The sequence below is a fragment of the Lycium ferocissimum genome, chromosome 12 (assembly GCF_029784015.1).
Source record: "Lycium ferocissimum isolate CSIRO_LF1 chromosome 12, AGI_CSIRO_Lferr_CH_V1, whole genome shotgun sequence".
Classification (NCBI taxonomy): Eukaryota; Viridiplantae; Streptophyta; class Magnoliopsida; order Solanales; family Solanaceae; genus Lycium; species Lycium ferocissimum.
The window spans coordinates 9,736,297-9,748,536 of NC_081353.1; the positions used below are offsets into that span (position 1 = coordinate 9,736,297).

The window sequence follows — 12,240 nt, forward strand, 5'->3', positions numbered from 1 at the left end:
TGTCAACCGACTCTAACCCACTATATAAGGGGCAAAACCCCATTTTTTCTTCATAAAAACTTCCTAAATATTCCAGAAAATTCAGCAAATATATGAGGGCAGATATATACCATTAAAGTGAGTATTTTGAGTAATTTTGAGTGACGGTGTATTAATCGAGGTCCGGACAGCGTGTAGTCGCGATTATAGTTTTGTTTCACAACGTTGGGTTGGCCCGGATTCAAGTAGATATTGAAGATCTTCCTATACTAGTGAAGGTAAGGTGTGAATTTCTCTTTATTAAGGTTGATTTAGGAATATTTATGAGAATAAGAGTTATAATTACTGTGTTAGTGTTGTTGGCTTATGGATTGAAGTTTGAAGAGAGTTTTGGATGAAAATATACATATTTTTCTTATAGAATCTTGATGGTGTTGTTGTTGATGTTGTTTGTATTGTTCGGGAGTTGTTTTGGTATGTGGAGGAAGTGGATAATATAGGAGATCTTTTGAGAATTTTTCGTAACCCAAATTAGCCTTCAGTAAGTAGTGCTTATAAGGTGCTTATAAGTTGATGGAAATATGATTAAAGATGTATTTCTCGATGTATAGGTTCGGGTGAAGGGCAAGCATCGGAGTAAGAGATTCTTTAAGTGGTGGCTTGACGGATAAGGTATGTAAGGTGTTCACTTCTCTCTTTCTTTGGCACGAATCCAACTAGAACATGAACATGAGCGTTCCATAACAAATTCACTCCATTCCTATGCTATGTGTTTCAAATCTTAAAGCCTTAATTATTTGATTGATTCTTGAAAAATTATCATGTTTATCGTCATTTAATTATTTCTTTGATTCGATACGGGTTCCACAAATTGGTTCGGTGGTTACCGACCTTATTTCACTCCGAAAGGCCATTGTACTTCATTGGCTCATTTATATATATATATATATATATATATATATATATATATATATGTGTATATATATATATATATGTGTGTGTATATATATATATATATATATATATATATATATATATATATATATATATATATATATATATATATATATATATATATATATATATATATATATATGCATTATTTTACTACACCGAGCCGCGCTATAGTCGGCCGGGTACGGCACCTATTGTGCAACCACTGATCAGTTGGTATTACACACTGAGTCTCGAAAGAGCCGGGTACGTTATACACTGAGTCCCGAAAGGGCCAGGTACTTTATGATGACCCAGTCCCAAAAAGGCCAGGTACGTTATACACCGAGTCCGGAAAAGACCGGGTACGTTATGATGACGATTCTATTTATATATGTACATACTTGCATATGATTTTAAGCTCATGGATTGCATATTGTACGCTCTCAGATGGCAGGTTACTTCTATTCTCTTTATATCTCCGTCTTACTTATGTTATTGATTCCAACCTTACATACTCAGTACTTTTATCCGTACTGATGTCCTATTGCACGGGACGCTACATTTCGTGCTGCCGAGGCTCGACGGGGTTATTGAGGAGCGACCGCGATGGGATTTTCCGGCTACGTCGGTATCGACGAGTACCACTACTCGGGACTTGCTATCTTTTGGTACTTTTCTCGCTAGTGTAATATATGTTCACATGTACACTCTTAGAGGCTCATAGACACAGTGGGGGATGTATATATTGTGTTTGGTCGCGTTAGCCTTGTTTTGATTTGTGATACTTTCCTGTAAGCCTTGCCGGCTTTATGATACTTGTGATGTCGTAGCGAACTTGCCGGTTCGTATATGTATAGAAATGTTGGATTATTAGATATTTCCATGTTGGGCCTTTTCTGCATGCAAGTGTTCCTAGAATTACGGTATATGATGTTCAAAGTAGCTATTAGGTCAGGTGGTCTCCGGCCTACCGGGCGGAGCCTGTCATACTCCTCGTCGGGGTGTGACAAGTTGGTATTAGAGCGGTTCAATCCTAGGGATGTCTGTGAGCTGTGTCCAGTAGAGTCCTGGTTATCGGTATGTCGTGCACCATATCTATAGCTAGGAGACTACAGGGCATTTAGGAAGATACTTTTCTTCATGATCTAGATCGTGCGATAGAGCCAAGTTAAGAATGCAACTATCTAATCTTTCCGTGTTCAATTTTCGGTGATGCCTCGAGGAAGAAAGTCGGCTAGCAAAATCTTTGGGCACTACCGGGGAAGGCACGAGCCAAGTATCCCCGGGAGTTAGGGCATGGTGAGGCTCGAGACGCTACCCCTCGCATGCTGCCTACTGCTCCGTCGATTCTTGAAGAGATGACGGGGCTCCGAACCCCGGCTCCCCAGCCACCAGCTCTTCCCCCTGCTAATCCAGATAAGGACTTGCTAGATACAGTCCAGTTATTGACTAGATTGGTGGTTACCCAGACCCACCGGCAGGTTATCCTTCCGGAGAGGGCTGTTAGTTCCCGCGTACGTGACTTTATTACTTTGGACCCTCTGATTTTCATGGGGACAAACCCGAAGGACGACCCTCAGAACTTTGTGGATCGAATGGGTCACGCGTTGAGGGTGATGCATGCTTCTGATACAAAATCACTGGAGCTAGCTTCTTATAGACTTTGGGATATGGCCGCAGTATGGTACGAGTCTTGGCAACAGTCGAGAGGGCAGAATGCACCTCCAGCAGTATGGCCCGAATTCACTAGGGCCTTTTTGGATCATTAACTTCCCATTGAGGTTCGCAGGGCCAGGCCTGACGAGTTTCTATTGCTTCGCCAGAATAATATGAGCGTCCAGGAATATAGTTTGAAGTTTAACTTCTTGGCTAGATATGCTCCGGCGATGGTAGCTGAAATGGAAGATAGGGTACATCGTTTCGTGACTGGACTTGGGCCTCACTTGATTAAGGATTGTATGACGGCTTCACTATAGGGTGGCATGGATATTGCTCGTATTCAGGTGCATGCTCAAAATTTGGAGGACCTTGAACGGCAGCAGCGGACCGAGCAAGACCCGAATAGGGGCCGTTATAAGAGGTCCAGATCCGCAAGTTATTCAGATGCTTATCCGGAAAGCGAGAGGCCTCATTCTTATAGAAGATCAGCCCCTTCAGACGTTAGTGCCCCCTTTCAATTTCTGAGGCAGCGTTATGAACGACCCACTTTTTCTGGACCGAGTCAGAGTTCGAGAGCGCCAATTCCTTCTTATAGGGGAGAATCAAGCCAAGCAAGGCCCCCACTGCCCTATTGTGATCGGTGCGGTAAGGACCACTTTGGCCAGTGCCGCCAAGTTATAGGGGTGTGTTACTCTTTCGGTCATGTTATGGAAGCTGCGCCCGTCTCGCGGTAGGAGGAGGCCGGCTCGGCCAGCGGTTCGATCGCGGGTTCTTCGTCTCACCTTTGCCCTCTTGGGCAAGGTTCTTCCTAGTTCCAGCCGATAGAGGTAGGGGAAGAGGTCAGGTGCCTAGTTCCAGTAGCAGCCAAAACCGTATTTATTCACTTACAGGGTGGCAGGATCTTGAGTAATTCCCAGATGTTGTGACAGGTATTTTATCCATCTGTTCCTATGATGTTATGCACTAATTGACCCGGGTTCCACACTATCCTATGTCACTCCTTATATTGCCGATAAATTTGGCGTTAAGCCCGAATCTTTGTCCAAACCTTTCTTAGTTTCTACTCTGGTCGGAGAACCTATTGTTGCGAGATGAATTTATCGCAAGTGCGTGGTTACGATATGTGATCATGAAACTTTTCTTTGATTTGGTGGAGTTAGAAATGGTAGACTTTGACGCTATCATGGATATGGATTGGCTAGCCTCTTGCTATGCCAATGTGAAATGTTGGTCCAAAACTAAATTTCAGTTTCCGGGTGAGCCGGTTCTCAAATGGAAGGGCAATACTCCAGTTCTGAAGGGTAGGTTTATTTCCTACCTTAAAGCGCAAAAAATGATTTCCAAAGGTTATATTTATCATTTGATTCGAGTTAGGAGCACTGAAGCCGAACCACCAACCTTGCAATCCGTTCTTGTAGTCAAGGAATTTCAGGATGTGTTCCCCGATGAATTACCTGGTCTCCCTCCCGAAAGGGAAATCGAATTTGCGATTGATTTGTATCCGGGTACTCTACCCATCTCCATTCCTCATTATCGTATGTCCCCTGCCGAATTGCAGGAATTGAAGGTGCAATTGCAGGACTTGTTAGACAAGGGCTTCATTAGGCCCAGTACTTCTCCGTGGGGAGCATCGGTATTATTTGTGCAAAAGAAGGATGGCTCACTAAGAATGTGTATTGACTACCGGAAATTGAATAAGGTGACTATCAAGAACAAATATCCATTGCCTAGAATTGATGATTTGTTTGACCCGCTACAGGGAGCTAAATGCTTCTCGAAGATTGACTTAAGGTCAGGCTATTATCAGCTACGTGTAAAAGGGGAAGACATTTCGAAAATAGCTTTCCAAACGAGATATGGGCATTTTGAATTCGTAGTTATGTATTTCGGATTGACAAATGCTCCTGCGGCGTTTATGGCGCTAATTAACTTGTCTTCCGACCCTTCTTGAATGTTTTTGTTATTGTATTCATTGACGATATCTTGGTATATTCTCATTCAGAAATGGAACATGCTGATCATCTCCGAAAGGTGTTGCAAACACTGCGAGATCAAAGGTTGTACGCAAAATTTTCCAAATGTGAATTCTGGCTGACCTCAGTAGCTTTCCTAGGCCATATTATGTCTGATGAGGGTATTAAGGTTGACGATCGAAAAATCGAAGCTGTTAAGAATTGGCCCCGACCTACAACAGCTTCGGAAGTCCGAAGTTTCTTGGGCCTTGCCGGGTATTATCGAAGATTTGTAGAGGGATTTTCTTCTATAGCAGCTCCCCTTACAAAATTAACCCAGAAAGAGGCCAATTTTCAATGGTCAGAAGCGTGCGAGTGAAGTTTCTAGAAATTGAAAGACAAGTTGACATCTGCTCCGGTTCTTACCCTTCCAGAAGGCACCGAGGGTTACACTATATATTGTGACACATCACGCATAGGCCTGGGTGTGTACTGATGCAAAATGCTAAGGTGATCGCTTATGCTTCTCGACAGTTACAGAAACATGAGCAAAATTATCCAACTTATAATCTGGAATTGGCCGCGGTGATTCATGCTTTGAAGATATGGCGGCATTAATTATATGGAGTCCATGTTGATATCTATATGGACCATAAAAGCCCTCAATATATATTCAAGCAAAGGGAACTGAATTTGAGACAGCGAAGATGGCTCGAATTGCTAAAGGCTTACGATGCTGAAATTTTGTATCACCCTGGCAAAGCTAATGTTGTTGCTGATGCTCTAAGTCGCAAGTCAATGGGTAGCCTATTGTATCTGCCAGTGGAAAAGTTGGAAATGACTAGAGAGCTTTACCGCTTAGCAAATTTGGGAGTTCGCCTGCTGGATTCAGAAGACATTGGGATTACCTTAAAAAATATATCCCAATCGAATCTTGCCTCGGATGTAAAGGCTCAGCAGAATGAAGATCTAGTTTTAGCTAGCATTAAGGAAGGAGTGCAACAAAATCGGATCTCAGCCTTTGAACTGGATTTAAATGGGTTCTCAAATATCAAGGCCGTTTGTGCGTTCCAAATGTGACCGAGCTTCGAGACCGGATCATGTCAGAATTTCATTACTCCCGGTATTCAATTCATCCCGAATCCACCAAGATGTACCATGATCTGAAGGGATTTTATTGGTGGGATGGTATGAAGAAAGATATTGCTAACTTCGTAGCTCAATGCCCCACTTGCCAACAGGTAAAGATCAAACATCAGAAACCCAGTGGCTTATTACAAGAAATGGAGATCCCAGTGTGGAAATGGGAAGTGATTAATATGGATTTCATTACGGGATTGCCCCGTTCTCGTCACAAATTCGATTCTATTTGGGTAATCGTTGATAGGTTAACTAAATCAGCCCATTTCTTGCCAGTAAGAACTACTTATCTTTGCTGAAGACTAAGCTAAGCTGTATCTTAAGGAGATTGTGCGCCTTCATGGCATTTCGGTGTCAATTATTTCGGACAGAGGTGCTCAGTTTACGGTAAATTTCTAGAAGTCTTTTCAGGAAAGCCTTGGGACTCGAGTAAATCTTAGTACGGCATTCCATCCGCAGTCTGACGGGCAGGCTGAGTGGACTATTCAGACTTTGAAAGATATGTTATGAGCCTGTGTATTAGATTTCCAAGGGAGTTGGGATGATCATTTTCCTCTGATAGAGTTTGCTTATAACAATAGCTATCATGCCAGTATCAAAATGGCTTCATATGAGGCTTTATATCGCAGAAAGTGCAAGTCTCTTGCCGGATGGTTTGAAGTCGGAGAAGCAAACTTATTCGGGCTAGACCTTGTTTATCAAGCTATCGAAAAGGTAAAGCTTATTCAGGAACGATTGCGTACAGCTCAGAATCGTCAGAAATCTTATACAGATGTACGACGACGAGAATTAGAGTTTCAAATAGGTGATTGGGTGTTTCTGAAGATATCACCTATGAAAGGCGTCATGCGGTTTGGTAAGAAAGGGAAACTTAATCCCCGATATATCAGACCTTATAAGATCGTCCGAAAGGTAGGCCAGGTAGCTTATGAATTGGAGCTACCATCAGAACTGCAAGCAGTTCATCCAGTTTTTCATATATCCATTCTGAGAAAATGTGTTGGAGATCCCTCTAGAGTCGTACCTATTGATGACATCCAAGTCACAGAGAATCTGACATACGAGAAAGAACCAATTGTTATTCTCGACAGACAAGTCCGCAGACTCAGAAATAAAGATGTGGCTTCAGTAAAGGTTCTATGGAGGAGTAAAGACAGGGAAGAGATGACGTGGGAAACTGAAGCAGAAATGAAGTTCAAGTACCCTCATTATTCCCTGCCCCAGCTAATACCGTCCCAGAAGAAGTTTTGCAAGATTCTGCCTTATCCGCAAATCTCCCAAAAGGTAAAAGTCATACCCCAACCCTTGAGACTCTAATCATTGCATGACTGTGTATCATTGATTACGGTATCATATAAGGCTTGTGATTAGGACTTGTGACATATAGGAGATTAGCGGTTCTCCAATCACAAGAGATACTTTCGTAGAAGTTTGATTAACCCTTGGGTATTCCAACATTCGAGGACGAATGTTTTTGAAGGGGGCAGAATGTTACACCACGTAGTTTTGTACGTGAAATCTATTAGGCATTAGTTGTTTTGAGTGTAGACCTGGAGGACTTCCTAGGATATGTGAGATTGTATGCACCTATCTCATGGTTACGAGGGTTTAAGTTCATATAATAAGCAACAGAAGAATTGGAGGGCAAGTGGATCAACTAAATTAAGTTTGTTGGATTTTATGGAAAATATGAGGGGCAATTTTGGTCCAAATTTGAGAAAGAATATCTTTTAGTATATGAGGATTTTTGAAGAAAATCAAAAGCCTAAATTGAAGTTTATGAAGTCTAGTTTCCAACGCAACAAACCGCTCATCGATACAACGTCGGAGTAGAGAATTAGGAACGTTACAAGTTAGGCGGGCAGAGTAGGGTGCTACAGTGCTACAGTGCCACCCGACTCTAAACCACTATATAAGGGGCAAAACCCCAATTTTTCTTCATAAAAACTTCCCAAATATTCTCGAAAATTCAGCGAGTATATGAGGGCATATATATATACCATCAAAGTGAGGATTTTGAGTAATTTTTAGTGACGGAGTATTAATCGAGGTCCGGACAGCGTGTAGTCGCGATTATAGTTTTGTTTTGCGTCGGAGTTGCCCGGATTCAAGTAGATATTGAAGATCATCCTATTCTAGTGAAGGTGAGGTCTGAATTTCTCTTTATTAAGGTTGATTTAGGAATATTTATGAGAATAAGAGTTATAATTATTGTGTAAAATAAGAGTTATAATTATTATGTTGGTGTTGTTGGCTTATGGATTGAAGTTAGAAGAGAGTTTTGGATGAAAATATACATATTTTTCTTATAGAATCTTGATGGTGTTGTTGTTGATGTTGTTTGTATTGTTCGGGAGTTGTTTTGGTATGTGGAGGAAGTGGATAATATAGGGGAGATGCTGCCCAAATTTTCGTAACCCAAATTAGCCTTCAATAAGTAGTGCTTATAAGGTGCTTATAAGTTGATGGAAATATGATGGAAGTATGATTAAAGATGTATTTCTCGATGTATAGGTTCGGGTGAAGGACAAGCATCGGAGTAAGGGATTCTTTAAGTGGTGGCTTGACGGAGAAGGTATGTAAGGTGTTCACTTCTCTCTTTCTTTGGCACGAATCCAACTAGAACATGAACATGAGCGCTCCATAACAAATTCACTCCTTTCCTATGCTATGTGTTTCAAATCTTAAAGCTTAATTATTTGATTGATTCTTGAAAAATTATCATGTTTATCGTTATTTAATTATTTCTTTGATTCGATACGGGTTCCATAAATTAGTTCGGAGGTTACCGACCTTATGTCACTCCGAAAGGCCATTGTACTTCATTGGCTCATTATATATATATATATATATATGCGCACTATTTTACTATACCAAGCCGTGCTATAGTCGGCCAGGTACGACACCTATTGTGCAGCCATTGATCAGTTGGTATTACACACCGAGTCCCGAAAGGGCCGGGTACGTTATACACCGAGTCCTGAAAAGGCCAGGTACGTTATGATGATGATTCTATTTATATATGTACGTACTTGCATATGATTTTAAGCTCATGGATTGCATATTGTACGCTCTCAGATGGCAGGTTACTTCTATTCTCTTTATATCTCCGTCTTACTTATGTTATTGATTCCAACCTTACATACTCAGTACTTTTATCCGTACTGACGTCCGATTGCACGAGACGCTGCATTTCATGCTGTAGGCTCTGATAGGGTTACTGAGGAGCGACCGCAGTAGGATTTTCCAGCTCAGCGATGTCAGCAAGTACCACTACTCCGGACTTGCTATTTTTTGGTACTTTTCTGCTAGTGTAATATATGTTCACATGTACACTCTTAGAGGTTCATAGACATAGTGGGGGATGTATATATTGTGTTTTGTCACGTTAGCCATGTTTTGATTTGTGATACTTTCCTGTGAGCCTTGCCGACTTTATGATACTCGTGATGTCGCAGCGACCTTGCCGATTCGCATATGTATAGAAATGTTGGATTATTGGATATTTCCATATTGGGCCTTTTCTACGTGCAAGTGTTCCTTGAATTACGGTGTATGATGTTCAAAGTAGCTGTTACGTTAGGTGGTCTCTGGCCTACGGGGCGGAGCGCCCCTCATACTCCTCGTCGGGGTGTGACAAGATATTTCTCCCAATAGTTTTTATGCTTTCTTTATATTAGTTTTCCATATGTGGATCAATTGATCAAATCATATTAGAATATTATGTCTCTTTTAGTTTTTTTTTTTTTGGGTCATCTAACTTATCGTGTTCAAGGTTTGCAATCCGCATGACGCCCTGCTTTTTTCAATTCAACCAACAATTCAGTATGGATGATTCAACGAGGTTGAATACATGTTCAGGGCAGGTTCAAATCAAGAGTAACCAATTTCACGATAATGAAGATTTTTTCCGGAGTACTACATGCGGAGATGAATTTTAAACCATATTTTCAACATCATGCTGCTGCATTTTTAAAAATAGAGCAAAAGATTTTTTGAACTAATTTTTAGCCCATAATATTTTTAACCTTATTTTAACCATGGCAAGTAGCAGTGATGAAGATTATATGAAGATTGAGAATCAAGATTATTTCGCTATAAAATTCAGGCCAAGGGGAGATTTGTTAGGGTTTGGCCTGAATGTCATACCTTGTTTGGGTTCTACCATAATTGTGTTTTACTTAAAAAATGATTAGTTGGTAGAAAACGTTTTCTTGGTAGAAAAAGACTGTCATATCTATCATTTTCTTGGAGGAGAAATTGGACTTATATATATATATAGCATCCACAATGTAATTGTTTTGAGAGTTTTGTTTAGGGGAGATATTTCTCTCAATAGTTTTTATGTTTTCTTTATATTAGTTTTTCATATGTGGATCAACTGATCAAATCATATTAGAATATTATGTCTCTTTTAGAATATTTTTCTTTGTCGAATTTAGCCAGTGGCGGAGCCACATGCATCAAAGGGCGACACCCCTTCGTCGAAAAATTACACTGTGTAAATACATAAAAAGAATATTTTTATGTATAAATGGTATGTGTTGAATTATGTATAAATGTTATGTGTTGAACCCCCTTAATTTCGTCGTATATTTACTTTTTTATATTTTGACACCCTTTAGTAAAAATCCTAGTTCCGCCATTGAATTTAGCGTGTTCAAAATTTACAATTGTGAGCTTCTGCATGACACCCTGCTTTTTCCGATCTCAATAGGTAGTTCCCGTCATGCTTCATCATCGGATTCCTCATAACGTGCTAAATAAAATCTCTTGAAATTATGCATTATTCCTCCTTGCAATCTCTAGGAGCCATCTTTATAAAGTATTATTCTAAAATCATTTTTAAACCCCAGCGTAACTCTTATCCATAAGTTAAATCAAGCTTTTCCTCGATGACCTAATTTTAAAGCCTATGAACCAAAAGGAACATCATAGGGAATTTTGTTTAACTTGTTTTAGTTAGATATGCTAAGCTAGAGTTTCAACTTAACCCCTAAGTTAATTAAAAAGCAGAAAAGCATAAAATCTTAAAACCAGGACGTGTAACGCGTATATGTTTAGCTGAAAAGCACAAAATCTTGAAAACAGGCTGTGTAACTAGTTTTAGCCATCTGATTTAGCATAAATTCCACTTATGTCATCACCATTTTATGTATTTGCTTTTCAACATATTGGGCACATTAATTTATGTGAGTGAGACATTCAAAATTTGCTTAAGGTATAGGTTCCATGCACTTTGATTGTGTCTCATATGAACTTATTAAACCTCTCATATAAACTACTCTATTCGATGAGTAACATTTTTGTTTTTTGCGAAGAAGATGTATAATATATAGTAAGTACTTTGTTAAAAATTATATAATTCTTGATGTTCGGTAATTACCATGTGAGAGAAAAATCTAATCTAAGCACTCAACTGTTCTCCACTATATACTTTAACAATAACCTCAGAAGAAACCCACCCGTAATTCCTCATGGTGGAGGCAACGCAAAAAAGAAGGAAAAAAGCATAACTCTTTACTGTAAATCTGTAATATGTAACTCAAACGTAATCTTTTGTCTGTTCCTTTTGTGCACTCCACGACAGACAAACTAAAAAAAATTCAAGTGATCAAAAATAAATAACAATGTTAATAGTCGATTTTAATTCATTGTGGAATACAAATTAAATGAAATGTATTGACAATATCATATCGATTACTGTATATACATATATGACTGAGGAGACGAAAAAAGATTAAATTATTAGTGCAACAAAAGTTTCTATCAGAAAGGCGGGGGGTTTTAAAGAAAGAAAAAAAAGAGAAAACTCTTGGCAGACAAGCGTAGGACCAAATCCTTGAACATATATCAAAAAAAAAAAAAAAAGGGGAAACAATCATTTTCACATTGAAATTTAAAAAGAGCGTCACCTCCTTTCTCCTCTTAACAGTCCCAATTAAATGCCAATCCAAATACCACCCTTCATCATGCGTTTCTATTTTACTTACGTATTTTTTTGTCTTATTACGAATCAAGAGGTAAAAAAAATATCCCACTTACAACTTTTAGCCCCACTAAGCCAGCTGCCTTATTTTCTTCACTCATACTTTAATGAATGGGGAGAAAAACAAAAGTTTGGGTTCGGGTTCGGGTTCGGGTTCGGGTTGGGGCGGCGGGCAGGGAGAGGGGGGCGGGGGCGGCGCGGGGCTACTATTTCGATGTTTCGAGGTGTCATGTCACAATTGGCTCAAAGTAGGAAAAGTCAAAAGAAGGGAAATTAATTCGAGGAATTATTATTAATGAACTGATGCAACCTAATTACTTTTATATTTGTTACCCCTTTAAACTTGATTTTTAATTTTTATAAGAAAACCATGATTAAAGGAACGGAAGAGCAAGTTAAGCCCGAATTATTTATGGTATAACTTCACACCGATATTGAAACAAATTCAACGGAAGTTATCAGTTTTCTCAATAATGATAGCAATGTTTTTCTAATTTAATTGTTGATTGCAGGGTAATGATATTTGTATGGGGTAAAATCAGGACTGGACAGATGTGTGATTCAGAAATGACGCATGGAAGATAG

General features: G+C 39.6%; 1 protein-coding gene across 1 annotated transcript; it reads left to right on the forward strand.

The window, feature by feature from the left end:
* Positions 1 to 5,171: 5,171 nt before the first annotated feature.
* LOC132039050 (uncharacterized) lies at positions 5,172 to 5,844 on the forward strand. The gene is made up of 2 exons (XM_059429602.1): positions 5,172 to 5,589; positions 5,768 to 5,844. Exons 1-2 carry the CDS (start codon positions 5,172 to 5,174, stop codon positions 5,842 to 5,844), a joined length of 495 nt encoding a protein of 164 aa, XP_059285585.1.
* Positions 5,845 to 12,240: the final 6,396 nt, after the last annotated feature.